General features: G+C 46.6%; 1 protein-coding gene across 2 annotated transcripts in view; it reads right to left on the bottom strand.

Moving 5' to 3' along the window:
- Window positions 1–16,199, bottom strand: part of CDC7 (cell division cycle 7) — a 154,231-nt gene extending 138,032 nt beyond the window's left edge. Inside the window, exon 1 of one of the 2 annotated variants that reach the window (XM_069232344.1) lies at window positions 16,068–16,199. In XM_069232344.1, the coding sequence (XP_069088445.1) occupies window positions 16,068–16,089 (22 nt within the window). In that variant the 5' untranslated portion in view covers window positions 16,090–16,199. Of the gene's footprint in view, window positions 1–15,644; window positions 15,753–16,067 lie in introns of those variants that run through there. The other variant, XM_069232345.1, reaches the window with a different exon arrangement.
- Between the last annotated feature and the right edge of the window lie 549 nt (window positions 16,200–16,748).

Genomic DNA, 16,748 nt, shown 5'->3' with positions numbered 1-16,748 from the left:
GGTTAGAGTGCCGTGGACCCAGGCTTGGCTGTGCACAAATGATTTCCGCCGGAAGTGCACAGGGGCCGGAGTAGCTACAAAAGTCGCGGTTCCCAGCAATGCAGCCCAGCGAGGTGAGGCAAGGACTTACCTCCACCAAACTTGGACTGAAGAGTCACTGGACTGTGGGGGTCACTTGGACAGAGTCGCTGGATTCGAGGGACCTCGCTCGTCGTGCTGAGAGGAGACCCAAGGGACCGGTAATGCAGCTTTTTGGTGCCTGCGGTTGCAGGGGGAAGATTCCGTCGACCCACGGGAGATTTCTTCGGAGCTTCTGGTGCAGAGAGGAGGCAGACTACCCCCACAGCATGCACAAGCAGGAAAACAGTTGAGAAGGCGGCAGGATCAGCGTTACAGAGTTGCAGTAGTCGTCTTTGCTACTATGTTGCAGGTTTGCAGGCTTCCAGCGCGGTCAGCAGTCGATTCCTTGGCAGAAGGTGAAGAGAGAGATGCAGAGGAACTCGGATGAGCTCTTGCATTCGTTATCTAAAGTTTCCCCAGAGACAGAGACCCTAAATAGCCAGAAAAGAGGGTTTGGCTACCTAGGAGAGAGAATAGGCTAGCAACACCTGAAGGAGCCTATCACAAGGAGTCTCTGACGTCACCTGGTGGCACTGGCCACTCAGAGCAGTCCAGTGTGCCAGCAGCACCTCTGTTTCCAAGATGGCAGAGGTCTGGAGCACACTGGAGGAGCTCTGGACACCTCCCAGGGGAGGTGCAGGTCAGGGGAGTGGTCACTCCCCTTTCCTTTGTCCAGTTTCGCGCCAGAGCAGGGCTAAGGGGTCCCTGAACCGGTGTAGACTGGCTTATGCAGAATTGGGCACATCTGTGCCCAAGAAAGCATTTCCAGAGGCTGGGGGAGGCTACTCCTCCCCTGCCTTCACACCATTTTCCAAAGGGAGTGGGTGTAACACCCTCTCTCAGAGGAAGTCCTTTGTTCTGCCATCCTGGGACGAGCCTGGCTTGACCCCAGGGGGGCAGAAACCTGTCTGAGGGGTTGGCAGCAGCAGCAGCTGCAGTGAAACCCCAGGAAAGGCAGTTTGGCAGTACCAGGGTCTGTGCTACAGACCACTGGGATCATCGAATTGTGCCAACAATGCCAGGATGGCATAGAGGGGGCAATTCCATGATCTTAGACATGTTACATGGCCATATTCGGAGTTACCATTGTGAAGCTACATATAGGTATTGACCTATATGTAGTGCACGCGTGTAATGGTGTCCCCGCACTCACAAAGTTCAGGGAATTGGCTCTGAACAATGTGGGGGCACCTTGGCTAGTGCCAGGGTGCCCTCACACTAAGTAACTTTGCACCTAACCTTTACCAGGTAAAGGTTAGACATATAGGTGACTTATAAGTTACTTAAGTGCAGTGTAAAATGGCTGTGAAATAACGTGGACGTTATTTCACTCAGGCTGCAGTGGCAGGCCTGTGTAAGAATTGTCAGAGCTCCATATGGGTGGCAAAAGAAATGCTGCAGCCCATAGGGATCTCCTGGAACCCCAATACCCTGGGTACCTTAGTACCATATACTAGGGAATTATAAGGGTGTTCCAGTAGGCCAATGTAAATTGGTAAAATTGGTCACTAGCCTGTTAGTGACAATTTGAAAGAAATGAGAGAGCATAACCACTGAGGTTCTGGTTAGCAGAGCCTCAGTGAGACAGTTAGGCATTACACAGGGAACACATACATATAGGCCACAAACTTATGAGCACTGGGGTCCTGACTTGCAGGGTCCCAGTGACACATAACAAACATACTGAAAACATAGGGTTTTCACTATGAGCACTGGGCCCTGGCTAGCAGGATCCCAGTGAGACAGTGAAAACACACTGACATACACTCACAAACAGGCCAAAAGTGGGGGTAACAAGGCTAGAAAGAGGCTACTTTCTCACACTAGGGACTTAAGTAAATTAAATAATGCAATTGGGTATGATCCAATGTTACCATATTTAAAGGGAGAGAGCATATGCACTTTAGCACTGGTCAGCAGTGGTAAAGTGTGCAGAGTCTTTAAACCAGAAAACACAGTATCTAAAAAGTGGAGGGAAGAAGGCAAATGTTAGGGGTGACCACCCTAAGGCTGTCAGGTCTAACAGCAATGTTGTTAGTAAACGAAAAGAAGTCCTAGGGTATGTGGGCTAGACCTCATTGGGAGATTATTTAAGTTACTCGACCTGCAGGTCTAGTAACATTTTTATGATTTTTCAAGCCCTAAGTTAAACTTGGCAAACATATGACAGGCTGACTAAGCATTAATCTCTGGATGGTTCCAAACAAGGCTCAAGGTTGATAATTCAGTGCAGACCATCAAAACTAACTGAGAGCAGAAAACAGGTTATATGGCAGAGTCTTATGGGTGCTGTTATACACCATTAAGTATTTATGTAAAAAATTACATACGAGTGTAGGAAACTGAACTGGTTAGTGATGAGCACCTATGGTGTTATCACGTTATACCAGGTCCAGATATCCCCTACTAGTGAGGGGTAGACAGTGTCTAGGAATTCAGGGCTCTCTAAGGGTAGATGTGGATGAGCAGCCAAGACTTATCTAGGAGACATGCAAAGCGTATGCACAGCACTTACACACATGAAGGAACCACAGTGTTACAAAAAAACAAAAGGTACTTTATTATGGTAACACAAATACTAAAATACTGCATAGGTAATACTCCACTAGCAGGAGAATAACTGCACTATTATATACACATTAGAAGTCAGGAATTGGCATAAAAATCAATAGAAAACAGTGAAATCACAGAAAATATTGAGGACCCTGGGGGAAACTAAACAATTACTAAGTAAGTAGAATGCGAAAGTCAGTCCCCCACCCAAGGAAGTGGAATCTGTAGAGGGGAGCTGGAGGAACTAGGAACCCCAAAAGGTAAGTATCAGGGTGTTCCCCCATCAACCAGGAGAGAAGAGGTAAGTACCTGTGTTTCACCAAATCCACAGGTAAACTTAGCAAGAGGATTGTGCAAGACCCAAGCAAGACTGGCTGGAACGGAAGGTGGAACCCGACAGAAGCGGACCTGCAAACAAAGGGGACCAGATCCAGTATGAGTTGGAGTGTCCAGTTGGGGCAGGAGCCACTACCCACCCTTCTGGAGATGCAGGACCAGGTCGATGATGAAGACCAGGAGTCGGCTATACAACACAGGAGCAGAAGAGTTCCAAGAGTGATGCAGTCAATGTCCCACATCGGAAGAAGATTTGTAGTCAGTCAGTGGTGTGGAATAACCACCAACAAGCCTTGACAATGGCAAGAGTCGCAGATGACGAGTTGCAGAGCTGCTGGGGACCAGGAAGGTCCGGTGGGACTCAACTCAAGGAGGGGAGTCCCAGGTGGCCCTCAGCAGTGAGGAGAGTCAGAAGCCGAGGATGCAGCCCCCACAGGCAACAGGCACAGAAGTCGCAGTGAGGCTCACTCAGCACACCTGGAGAGGAGTCCCAGGCTACTAGAGCAGCAGACAGAAGACTGTGCTTTGCAGGGAAGAGTGGTGGAGGCAGGGGCTACACGGAGCCTGAAGAACCCTTGGAAGAAAAGACAACAAGCCTTGGTAGCTGCAAGAGTCACAATGTACTGGGGTACTGTCCTGCAAGGAGAGGCAAGGACTTAAGGTCTCCCAAGTTGGATAGCTGGTAGAGAGGACAAAGGGAACCACTCCAGACCGCCACCTGTGTTGCAGGATCCATGCAGTCTTGCAGGAGAGAAGATCCATGCAGCCGGTCATCGTTGCAGTTGGTGCCTGTGGATGCAGGAGAGTGACCCTTTCACTCCAAGGGAGATTGCTTCTTACTTCTTGTTCAGGCTGAAGATTCGTCTTCCTCGGAGGATGCACAACCAGGGAAATGTTGCAGTTGCTGGAAGGAGCCGGAAAAACAATGTTGCAGAGCGGAGTCCTTGCTGGAGTTGCAGATTGTCGGTTCCTGGAGGGCCCAGTTGCAATCCCGGTGGCCAGAAGATTAAGTAAATGATGCAGAGGAGCCCTGCTAGAATCTTGAACTTCAAATCCGAGGACCCACCTAGGAGGGAGACCCTAAAAATCCCAGGAAGGGGGATTCGTCACCTAGCAAGGTGACCAACTATAAGGAGGTGACTTCACTTGCCTAACCTGGCCACTCAGATGCTCATAGGGGCCTCTGCCCACCTTGGATTCAAAATGGCAGAATCAAGTGGCCACCTGGAGAAGCTCTTTGCACCACCCCTGGGGTGGTAATGGGCAAGGTAGTGGTCATTCCCCTTTCCATTGTACATGTTTGCGCCAGAGCCTTTCAAAGCATACCGGTAGCTTCGGGAGGCTACCTTCCCAAGCCACGTAACACCTATTTCCAAAGGGAGAGGGTGTTGCCTCCCTCTCACAAAGGAAATCCTTTGTTCTGCCTTCCTGGGCTTGCGTTTGTCAAGCAGCGGGAAGGCAGAAAACTTTCTATACAGTGACAGCAGTGCAGGCTGCCCAGGAAAACCCTGCAAACAGGTAGGAGCAAAGCAGGGGGTTTTATAAGGATCCCCCCCAGAGTGCATGGAATCATACAATCAATACTGGCAACAGTATTAGGGTATGGTTTTGACATGGTTAATACATGGTTGATACCAAACATGCCCAGGTTCGGAGTTACCATTATGTAGCTGGACACAGGTCCAGTACATGGATAAAAGGGCTTTCCCGTACCTACGAAAACGGAACTGGAGTACGCAGGGGCACCTCTGTTCATGCAGGTGTGCCCTTACACACAGGTACTTGACCCTTGCCTTCCGGGCTAGGAGGACCTACCATAGGGGTGACTTACAGTGAGCTGGTGCAGTGACCTGTAGTGAAAGGGTGCATGCACCTTTCCACGCAGGCTGCAATGGTAGGCCTACAGATACATTTGCATGAGCTCCCATGGGTGGCATAATACATGCTGCAGCCCATGGGGGACCCCTGGTGTCCCAATGCCCTGGGTACCATATAGTAGGAAATTAGATGGGGTTACCAGTATGCCAACTGTGGGGTGTACTAATTCAGGAACAACCACATTTAGAGAGAGAGAGCAAAATCAATGGGGTGCTGGTTAGTAGGTTCCCAGTGAACGCGGACAAAACACATTGACAGCGGGCAAAAAATGGGGGGTAACCTTGCCAAAAAGAGGGTATTTTCCTACAATGAGCATTGTCTGGCAAAAATTCTTACCTTTCCTAATGTGAAGTGAATTGCATACCAGTTTCTTACAGAAAAAGGTGTCAACATATGATTGCAATTTACTGGTTTGTTACATGGCAGCCACAAAAATAACTGGAGTCATGAATGACTGTGCTTAAAGCAGCTGAAAGGTTCAGCAAGATCAGTGCTCTGACACCATCATTTTTTTTTTCCAAGTCATCTAGATTTATTTATGTAAATTGTGAGAAGTAGAATCCTGCTTTTGACGAGTTATCGCTATTATTTGCATTATAGAAAGGATATTGTTGGCATCGTTCAAAAAGACTTGATGGAAATTAAAAATGTGATATAGAGAGGAAGTAGACAAATTCAGAGCTGTCAGCATGCAGGTTTTTATTTAAAAGATGGCAACAGAGGGGTTGACTAGAGGCCTGCTGGTAAGATACTAGTAGTTAACAAGGTATTATATACATGATCTAGGCTAATTAGCCACGTCAGAGTGGATCGCTAGCCAGCCACTTTCTGATCAAACCAGAAAGGAGTATCTCTGGGCTTCTAGAACAGTTACTGCTCAGGTCTAACACACAGTACTGCTGCTCTGAGATGTGTTGAAAAGACACATTTGGATCTCATATGCAACCTTATAAACCGAAGCATCATTTAGAGTTAAGAGAGATGGATATCTGAGGCCATCCACCAGTATAATGGATATCCCATAAGTGACTAAACCAATCTCATGGACACAAGTAGAAAGCGGGTGAAAGAACATAGAGGAGAAAGTTTTAAGTTCTAAGATAAGTTCACAAATTCTTCTATAAGTGAAATCAATGTATTTATGGGAAGTCAGGAATTTTCAATGAGAGTTTGATATTATTTATTTCTTTGCCCCAGACATTTAGATTAATCATTGAACTTGAAACAATCCATTCTATGACAGTGTGAAGTTCTCTCCCATACCACTATTTTGTAAGTAGAGCAACTTCTAAAGTAAAACTGTGACCTGTTTTGTGAGTCACACAACCACTTTCATGAAAAAATGCATGGTTTCTTACCAGTAAATGTAATTAACTAGTCCCCATGGTCCTCGTCAGAGTCATCACTTTTGAAGTGAGCTCCACCTCGACCAGCAGAGGGAAAGGAAAAAAAAAAAGCCAACAGAAATTGTCAGGGTAATCCCACTAACCCTAGGAAAGTATAACTCCCTTCTTACCCACATCGCTTTCTGAACATTTCATGCCTCACGAATACGAGCTGTCACAGTGGACCATAATGACTGTGACAAGAACAACTTTGACTAAGGATAATGAGATTTACCATTAATGTTAGAAATTGGGATTCTAGTTGGCAGAGGTATGCACTCTGTCCAAATAGGGACCACAATCCTTGTCAGGGTAAGTCACAACACAAACTAAATTATCCTGTGCTCACCCTCCAGTAGCTTGGCACAGAGCAGGCAGGCTCAACTTAGAAGGCAATGTGGAAAGTATTTGTAAAGTAACTCATACAGGAACATGGTGAAAACATCACAAAAGGTACTCCACAAAAGTTTAGGAAAATAGATAAAGGCCAAAACGACAAAAATCCAATATGCACAAGTCAAGATATCACTTATTAATCCTTAACAGTGTTTGTTTCCTTTTTACATACAGTACCTTGGATGCACCAAAAATAACGCCGCAGACGGCCACAGAAGAGGAGATGCAACGGAAAGTAAAGTGATGAGTCCGTTTTTCTGGGGCGGCAAAGGTGATGCGTTGTTTCTTTCCATGCGGCAAGGTGATGCATTGGTTTCTGGGAGCGCAGCCTTGGTTCCTCACTGCGATGTGGAGCTATTTTTACTACCAGGCACAATGCGTGGAAAATCCAGAACACGTTGTGAAGAGGCAACAGGCACTGTGTTGAGCCAGCAGGCGATGCAGCTATTCTTCAGCTGCGAAGACAGGCGCTGCGTCGCTTTTCTGATGCAAGGGTGCTCATTCTGCCACGGGTAAGAAATCCCCATGAAGCAATACAATTTAGGACAATGCGTTGAAATTAGCGTTGTAGTCGCCGAGTCCGACTCGCAGTCAATGCAAGGCGGGCCAAAAGGATTGGCCACGGCCAGTTAGAGATCGGGTGAGGGAGCCATCCTCTGAGTTTGATTGGATGCTGTGTCTGAGGATATTCTGATTGGAGCTCTTCCTTGTATCGGGAAGTTCATTCATTCCCGCCCCATACTATGCTGTGAAACTGCCTCGTTCAGCTTCTTTCCATTAACCCCTTCGCTGCCAGGCCTTGTCCCCCTCAGGTGCCAAGCCTTTTTTTGGCTGTTGGGGGCAGTTCGCGCTTACGCCCTCATAACTTTTTGTCCACATAAGCTACCCACGCCAAATTTGCGTCCTTTTTAACCCTAACATCCTAGGGATTCTAGAGGTACCCAGACTGTGTGGGATCCCTTGAAGGAGACCAAGAAATTAGCCAAAATACAGCAAAAATTTTGTATATTTAAAAAAAAAAAAAAAAGGGGGATAAAAGGGCTGCAGATGAAGGCTTGTGTTTTTTCCCCTGAAAATGGCATCAACAAAGGGTTTGCAGTGCTAAAATCACCATCTTCCCAGCTTTCAGGAACAGGCAGACTTGAATCAGAAAACCCTATTTTTCAACACAATTTTGGCATTTTACTGAGACATTCTCCATTTTTACTATTTATTGTGCTTTCAGCCTCCTTCCAGTTAGTGACAGAAATGGGTGTGAAACTAATGCTGGATCCCAGAAAGCTAAACATTTCTGAAAAGTAGACAGAATTCTGAATTCATCAAGCGGTAATTTGTGTAGATCCTACAAGGGTTTCTGTAGGAGGCTGGCCTGGCTTATAGTGGGTACCTGATGGTACTTACACCTTGTGCCAGGTCCAGTTATCCCTTATTAGTAGATTAGTAGTGTTCTAGCAGCTTAGGCTGAACTAGGAGACATGCAAAGCTCCTACTATACCACATATCATATAGCACTATATCATAAGAATCACAATTCTCAGAGTTACCAAAAAATAACAGTACTTTATTTTAGTGACAATGTGCCAAAAATATCTCAGAGGATATACTCCCTTAGGAGGTAAGTAAAATATACACACAAACCAAAATCAGGTAAGTAAACAGGTAGAAAAGTAACACACTAAAGGCGTGATATGAGATTCTGCAAAGACCACAACCGACTGCAAAGCACTGAAGACGGATTCCTGGACCTGAGGACCTGTAAAGGAAGGGGACCAAGTCCAAGAGTCACGAAAGTGTCCGGGGGGGCAGAAGCCCACTAAACCCCGGATGAAGGTGCAAAATGGCTGTCTCCGGGTGGAAGAAGAAGCTGAAGATTCTGTAACAACGAAGATGCCAGGAACTTCTCCGTTGCACAGAAGATGTCCCACGGCATGCTGGAGGATGCAGAGTTGTTTCCACGCAGAAAGACGGCAAACAAGCCTTGCTAGCTGCAAAGGTCACGGCTGAAGAAAATTGGTGCTGCCCAGGCCCAGGAAGGACCAGGAGGTCACCCCTTGGAGGAGGAGACAGAGGGGGCGCTTAGCAACACAGAAAGCCCACGCAGAAGCAGGCATCACCCACAGAAGCACTTGAACAGGGGTTCAAGAAAACTGGGCACGGCAGTCATCTCCATACTACAAAGGAGGGTCCCACAAAGCCGGTGGTCAACTCAGCGAGTTGAGCAATGCAGGACAGCGTGCTGGGGACCTGGGCTGTGCTGTGCACAAAGGATTCCTTGCAATAGTGCACAGAAGCCCTAGCAGCTGCAGTTCACGCAGTACACAGGATTATTGTCTGGCATGGGGAGGCAAGGACTTACCTCCGCCAAATTTGGACAGATGGACCACTGGACAGTCTGGGACACTTGGATCCAGCTCCTGTGTTCCAGGGACCACGCTCGTCAAGATGAGAGGGGTCCCACAGGACCGGTGAAGCAGAAGTTTGGTGCCTGCGTTAGCAGGGGGAAGATTCCGTTGACCCACGGGAGATTTCTTCTTGGCTTCCAGTGCAGGGTGAAGGCAGACAGCCCCCAGAGCATGCACCACCAGGAAACAATCGAGAAAGCCGGCAGGATTAGATGCTACAATGTCGCTGGTAGTCTTCTTAATACTTTGTTGCAGTTGTCTTGGAGCAGTCAGCGGTCGATCCTTGGCAGAAGTCAAAGAGGGAGATGCAGAGGAACTCTGGTGAGCTCTTGCATCCGTTATCTGACAAGAAACCCAGAGGAGAGACCCTAAATAGCCCTTAGATGAGGACTGGCCACCTAGCCAGGTAAGCAACTATCAGGAGGGATCTCTGACGTCACCTGCTGGCACTGGCCACTCGGAGGCCTCCATTGTGCCCTCACACCTCTGCATTCAAGATGGCAGAGGTCTGGGACACACTGGAGGAGCTCTGGGCACCACCCCTGGGGTGGTGATGGACAGGGCAGTGGTCACTCCCCTTTCCTATGTCTAGTTTCGCACCAGAGCAGGGGCTGGGGGATCCCTGAACCGAGGTAGACTGGCTTATGCAAGGAGGGCACCACCTGTGCCTTTCAAAGCATTTCCAGAGGCTGGGGGAGGCTACTCCTCCCCAGCCCTTAACACCTATTTCCAAAGGTAGAGGGTGTAACACCCTCTCTCAGAGGAAATTCTTTGTTCTGCTTTCCTGGGACTGGGCTTCCCAGACCCCAGAAGGGCAGAAGCCTGTCTGTGGGTTGGCAGCAGCGGTAGCTGCAGTGAAAACCCCAGAGAGCTAGTTTGGCAGTACCCGGGGTCCATGCTGGAGCTCCGGGGGATGCATGGGATTGGCACCCCAATACCAGATTTGGCATGGGGGGACAATTCCATGATCTTAGACATGGTACATGGCCATATTCAGAGTTACCTTTGTGAAGCTACATATAGGTACTGACCTATATGTAGTTCACACGGGTCATGGTGTCCCCGCACTCACAAAGTCCGGGGAAATTGCCCTGAACTATGTGGGGGCACCTTTGCTAGTGGAAGGGTGCCCTCACACTTAGTAACTTTGCACCTAACCTTCACTAAGTGAGGGTTAGACATATAGGCGACTTATAAGTTACTTAAGTGCAGTGTAAAATGGATGTGAAATAGGTGGATGTTATTTCACTTAGGTTGCAGTGGCAGTCCTGTGTAAGAATTGTCTGAGCTCCCTATGGGTGGAAAAAGAAATGCTGCAGCCCATAGGGATCTCCTGGAACCCCAATACCATGGGTACCTAGGTAACATATACTAGGGAATTATAAGGGTGTTCCTGTGTGCCAATCAGAATTGGTAAAAATGGTCACTAGCCTGCAGTGACAAATTTAAAGGCAGAGAGAGCATAAGCACTGAGGTTCTGGTTAGCAGAGCCTCAGTGACACAATTAGGCACCATACAGGGGACACATTCAGGCCACAACTATGAGAACTGGGGTCCTGGTTTGCAGGATCCCAGTGAGACAGGCAAAAACAAACTGACACACAAGTAAAAATAGGGGTAACATGCCAGGCAAGAGCGTACTTTCCTACGGTTTCCTACAGAAAATAACAGCTTTTCTGATGCACTGGATTTAATTCTCTTTGGTGGAATCTTTGATGGTCCTGAGACTTCAGGTCAGGAGGCAAGCTCAGTCCAAGCTCTTGGAGAGCACTTGAGGGGGGAGGCAGAGTCAGGGGCCAGCAGGCATCAGGGCAACAAGCAGGACAGCAGTCCAGATGAGTCCCTTGGGCAGCACGGCAGCTCATCTGAGAGAGTCCATTTGTAGGTTCACAAGTGTCTGATTTGGTGGGGACACTGTCCCAGTATATATACCCAAAAGTGCCACTGAAGTGGGTGAAACTTCAAAGAGTGGTTCTGAAGTGCACCAGTTCCCACTTTCAACCCAGTCCTGTTTGCCGGGGCATCTGTGAGGGGCTATCAGTCCTTTCTGTGAGGGCAGGCCACCAGCCTTTGAATAAGGGAGAGCCCCTCCACCTTTTCAGTAAGGCCCATCAGTATGCAGCTGTGTGTCCTGTGTTTATGGCTGTCTGGGGGGTGGACGCACAAGGGGAGCCGTTATCCAGCACAGACGTTATGTGGATTGGAGCCAGTCTGTAAGGCACAGAGACCAGTAAGTGCAGAGAAGTGCCTACTTTCTAAAAGTGTAATTTCTAAAATAGTAATGTAAAATCTAACTTCACAAGGAAGTAGGATTTCTCATTACCATGTCAACCATACCAAATATGACAACGCCACTCCTTTCAGATCAGAAATTACCACTTAAAAGTACATACTGGAATTTCCAATGCTGGTCTATGAGAGGAGCAGGCTTCACAGCAGTGGAAAACGACTTTGGACGTTTTTCAATACCAGTGCATGTAAAACTTACAAGTACATGCCCTGCCTTTTACTTACATAGTACCCTGACCTATGGGTTACCTAGGGCTTATCTTAGGGGTAACTTATCTGTAGGAAAAGGGGAGCTTAAAGCTTAGCAAATAGTTTTAAATGACAAGTTCAGGTGGCAGTGAAACTGCACACACAGGCCTTACAATGGCAAGCTTGAGACATGGTTAAGGGGCTGCTTATGTGGGTGGCACAATCAGTGCTGCAGGCCCACTGGTAGCATTTAATTTACAGGCTATGAGCACAAGTAGTGCAATTTACTAGGGACCTATAAGTAAATTAAATGTGCCAACTGGGTATGAAGTAATGTCACCATGTTTTAGGGAGAGAGCATATGCACTTTACCAGTGGTAAAGTGCCCAGAGTCCTAAAGCCAACAAAAATGATGTCAGAAAAAGAGGAGAAGGAAGGCAAAAAGTATGGGGTGGCCCTTCAAAGAAGGCCATTTTCCAACACAAGCGGGTATTATCCCCATGCCCAATGTCCTAGTCCTAGTCATTACTTTTGAGGATTATCCAAGCGAAAGCTGGCATTCATGACCAACCAAAATCGTATTGAAAAAAACTGAAAACAAATTACACCAATACTGGGAAGCACATTTTAGGCAGTGTAATAATCAAGAAATCACATTATGCATAAAGTACTGCTTTCAGCTCATTTTCCCTAAACCATTTACCCTCCAGAACACTCTCAATACGATAGAGTGTCAGAAAAGTCTCAGTTGAGTTCCAAGTGTCTTCTCTTCATATCTCCGACACGAAAACTCCCTGCCTTCCCCCCCAGGAGGTTGCCATCCCTCTGATGGCTCAACTCTGTAAACCTTCAGACAAAGAAACATTTGATAGACAATATTAAAACAAAGTAGTGGATCTAATCCATCTGCTCCAGATCCCATCAGGTTTCCTATAGCCCCCAGACCAATGGAGGTATATTTCCAACTGCTTTCCTGCCATCCAACAACGGAGAAGCTCCTCCTCCCTAGAAGATTGCGAAGAAGAAGAAAAAACAGACAACAATAGATCCTGCTCCTTGTGCAACAAGGATGCTATCTTGAGAAGGATAACTGAATTGTGATTGGACAATACACCATTCTAAAAACTTTTAGAAAACAGGGTGTGTGTGTATATAACTATGCCCCCAGCTAACCAATCCTTTTAGTAGAAGTAATTGCTAGTAGGAATGCCACTTTAAAAGATAAATATTTCAAGTCAGCAAAAATCAGTAACAGAGGGTACACCCTGTTTAGCCTTAAGGACTGAGGACAAACCCCAAGGAGGGAAACAAGACCTAGACACTGATCTAGAAACAGAAAAGCTCTACAAGAGTCTGACTACTAAATCAAAGTTACTGCTGGCATCAGCCCAGGGTCCTTTAAATGCTCTTATGGCATATCACTGACCTCTTAACGTAGTTATTGCCAATTGTTTTTAAACTAATCCAACAAAAACTGCAAAACAGAGAAATATCACACTGCACAGATGAAAGAGATTTATCAGCAGACCAAAACTCCTCCAATACTATGAGTAAGTTTTTACTGTAGAGGGACGTCTGGAACCCTGAATAATCTCTTCTAAATGCTGAAGTATCTCTCTTCTTTGAAACCCAAGCTTCTCAACCTCCAGCCCAACAGAGGCCATCTCTGAAGAGAAAGGCAGACCCACTTGTCTGAGTGGGAAAGGAGCTAGTGGGATTCTTTAACATGGAAGAACTGCCAGACTCTTCGTGAGGGGAAACAATGACCTTCTCTGCCAAAACAGAACTACCACCATAGTTTCCACCCTCTTGCTCTGAATCCTCGAAATAAGACATGGTACGAGAGGTAAATGTTGGAACACACATTGTAGCCTTGGAGCCAGGTGAAGACAGGCCATCTACACCACAAGCTCTTGAGTCCTGATACTGGGAAAGGAACATGGAAAGCTGTTAGTCCTGCCTGGATGCAAACAGGTCCGCAGAAGGCTCTTTGAACCTCTGACATATTTGAGAGAATACCAGATAGGGTCTGTGAAGAAGTAAACACCCTTTTCAGACCGTCTACTACTATATTGTCCTCACTTCTGATGTGAGTTGCCTTCAGGGAACCAAGTTACCTCTCTGCTCACCCTCCATTCTTTAAGGCAACCTCATTGAGATATTAAGACTTTGCTCCACCCTTTCTAATCACATGCGACATTGCTGTTATGTTGCCTGTTCTGATGGCTACTTGCTGATCCAGCAAGGCACGCTTGAAATGTAACAGAGCCTATCAAATCCCTGACAACTCCTTCCAGTTTGAGGTATATCTGTATGCGTGGACGCATGAATAAACGGTAGCATGCGTATGTGTAGTCGTCTTAAAGGAAACACAAGTGGCCGTGCAGTAAGACAAGCATGCACGGGGTTGCACAGAAATATATGCATGCAGATTGTAACTCTCACAGGAGTTCACATTTGTGTCCAATAATTGTGTTAGTGGTTTGCAAAGAAACCACTGTACAACAGTGTACAGTGACCCATACATTAATACAAGCCGGCGTACCGTAACACAAGTGTGAACAGTGATCCCATAGTAACTTGATGTCATACATTTGATTTTCATGACCCTAGCACCATGGGAAGTGCCAAGTTCACTGATGTGAAGCACTACATTTGGGGCAGGTATGTAAAGATCCTGCATGCAGTGTGAAAAAATCATTAGCATCATCTGCCATAAAGCCCAATAATAACGTGCCCTGTGCCTGCCAAGTGGACTCACTGAGACTTGTAACATTTCTAATGAAAGGCCCGGTACTAGCAAATATATGTTTTTAGAGGCACTGGCTTTGTGGTAACAAAGAACCTCTGTTTCGGATAAAGAAAATCCGGCGTAGGGTCACATTAGAAGTGTACACATGCATGAGATAGCACATACAGCTTTTGAGGTAGGGCACAAGGTTAACAGTTAACACCCGGATGTTGCAGAATAGAGTAGGAGTGCTGGAGGAGGAAAAAAAGCAGTGCAAAAGAGACAGGGAGGCTAAAGCACTGCACAACAGGACTACACTATTTGGTACATCCTTTCGCTATTGCCCAAACTCTGGTGCACGCATTACAGCAAGGCTGGCCAGAGAGGGCGTTCAGAATAGTCTCTTGGCGCTATAAACATAAACGGATGTTTAACTCAATTATATGCCATACAAATTATTGACCTTGGAAAGATGAAAGGATAAGTGGATCTAGTGAGGCTCAGTAATGTGCACTCCGAGGGGGTTGAGTACTAGGCACTCCGTACCTCATGCACCCCCAAACCATCTAATGCTATTTTACTTGGGGACGGCAGTGCAAGTCGATTAAAATTGCCATTGCCAACGTGAGCGCGAATGAGGGACATAAAAGTTCTCTCACAGTAAAACATATCGGCAATCATGTAATTGTCCATGTAACAGGGTCGGTCCCCAAGGCGGTAACAAAACCGCCCCAAAGCGGGACAAACGTAAAGCATTTACTAACAACATCTAGGGGGGTTTTGAAAGCCAGAGTGGGCGTGGTTAAAGCTCACAGAAGCGATTACTACACGCCGGAAAGATACTATCCTAGGGTGGCTGGTGTTACACCGCCATTTCCTACTGTTTTCTGGTTGAGGTGGAGTTCACGTCAAAAGTAATGACTAGGATAAGCACATGGGGCGTAGGAATCATAAGACTTCCTAAGTGGTAAGCAAGTTCTAACATTTAAGGGCTGCTTAACCAAAATATGGAACTAACCTAAAAAAGCTGCTGTACCGTGATCAGCAAAATAAGATCAGATTACTGTGAAATCTAGATCAAGCTAACAACGGAGATCTATAAATAGGAAACAGGGTTACAGTTCTATAACTAAAGCCCCCACCAACTTCACGTGGTAAACTAAAGTGGGAAACGCTGCAGCCAACTCTGCATGCCCAAACCACGCATCGATAAGGCACTTTCAATACAGTGTAAACACTCCATAACGCTGTACCCAGATCTGTAAATGTCAAGCGCTTTTAAATGAAAAAAACAAAGCTACAGAGTATTTCTTCAACTGTGTATGACTGAACGCTGAATGATCAGAAGTGAAATGTAGCACACACCTTGTAGAACATTTCTCGACGTCCATTACCACTTGATAATTGTGTCAAGTTTTTATCCGTCTACGAGCAGAGGAGTAGGGGACCGGGTAACTCCATGTCACCGGGAAGGTTTTACGAATCAATGGCTACTGGTAGTTGCAGTCTTTATCCATTTTCATTAAACTAGTTATATTAACATGCCTGATGATGTTATGTTAAAGCGTAGTCCATTATTGGTAACCTAGTGACATGGAAACATCTGCCTCAAACCCGCCAAAAAAAAAAAACTAAAACGTCACAGCGCAGTGTGTTCAGTCTGAAACTTGGCGGCACCGGAAGCAGAAACGACGCTGCCTTTTTGTCTTTCTGCAACAATTCAAAATACACCGTTGGAAGGACACTAGGGTATACCACGGGCGACACCAAATCAGGAACTCTTCTTACCTGTAGAGTCAAGGGTGCACATTCTGCCACGGGTAAGAAATCACCATGAAGCAATACAATTCGGGACAACGCGTTGAAATTAGCGTTGTAGTCGCCGAGTCCGACTCGCAGTCAATGCAAGGCGGGCCAAAAGGATTGGCCACGGCCAGTCAGAGATCGGGTGAGGGAGCCATCCTCTGAGTTTGATTGGATGCTGTGTCTGAGGATATGCTGATTGGAGCTCTTCCTTGTATCGGGAAGTTCATTCATTCCCGCCCCATACTATGCTGTGTAACTGCCTCATTCAGCTTCTTTCCATTAACCCCTTCGTTGCCAGGCCTTGTCCCCCTCAGGTGCCAAGCCTTTTTTGGGATGTTTGGGGCAGTACACACTTAGGCCCTCGTAACTTTTTGTCCACATAAGCTACCCACGCCAAATTTGCATCCTTTTTCCCCCCAACATCCTAGGGATTCTAGGGGTACCCAGACTTTGTGGGTTCCTCTGAAGGAGACCAAGAAATTAGCCAAAATACAGCGAAAATTTTGTTTTAAAAAAAACAAATGGGATAAAAGGGCTGCAGAAGAAGGCTTGTGTTTTTTCCCCTGAAAATGGCATCAACAAAGGGTTTGCGATGCTAAAAGCACCATCTTCCCATCTTTCAGGAACAGGCAGACTTGAATCAGAAAACCCAATTTTTCAACA

The sequence above is a fragment of the Pleurodeles waltl genome, chromosome 4_2 (genome assembly GCF_031143425.1).
Source record: "Pleurodeles waltl isolate 20211129_DDA chromosome 4_2, aPleWal1.hap1.20221129, whole genome shotgun sequence".
NCBI lineage: Eukaryota > Metazoa > Chordata > Amphibia > Caudata > Salamandridae > Pleurodeles > Pleurodeles waltl.
This window is presented reverse-complemented; position numbering and strand designations above follow the sequence as displayed.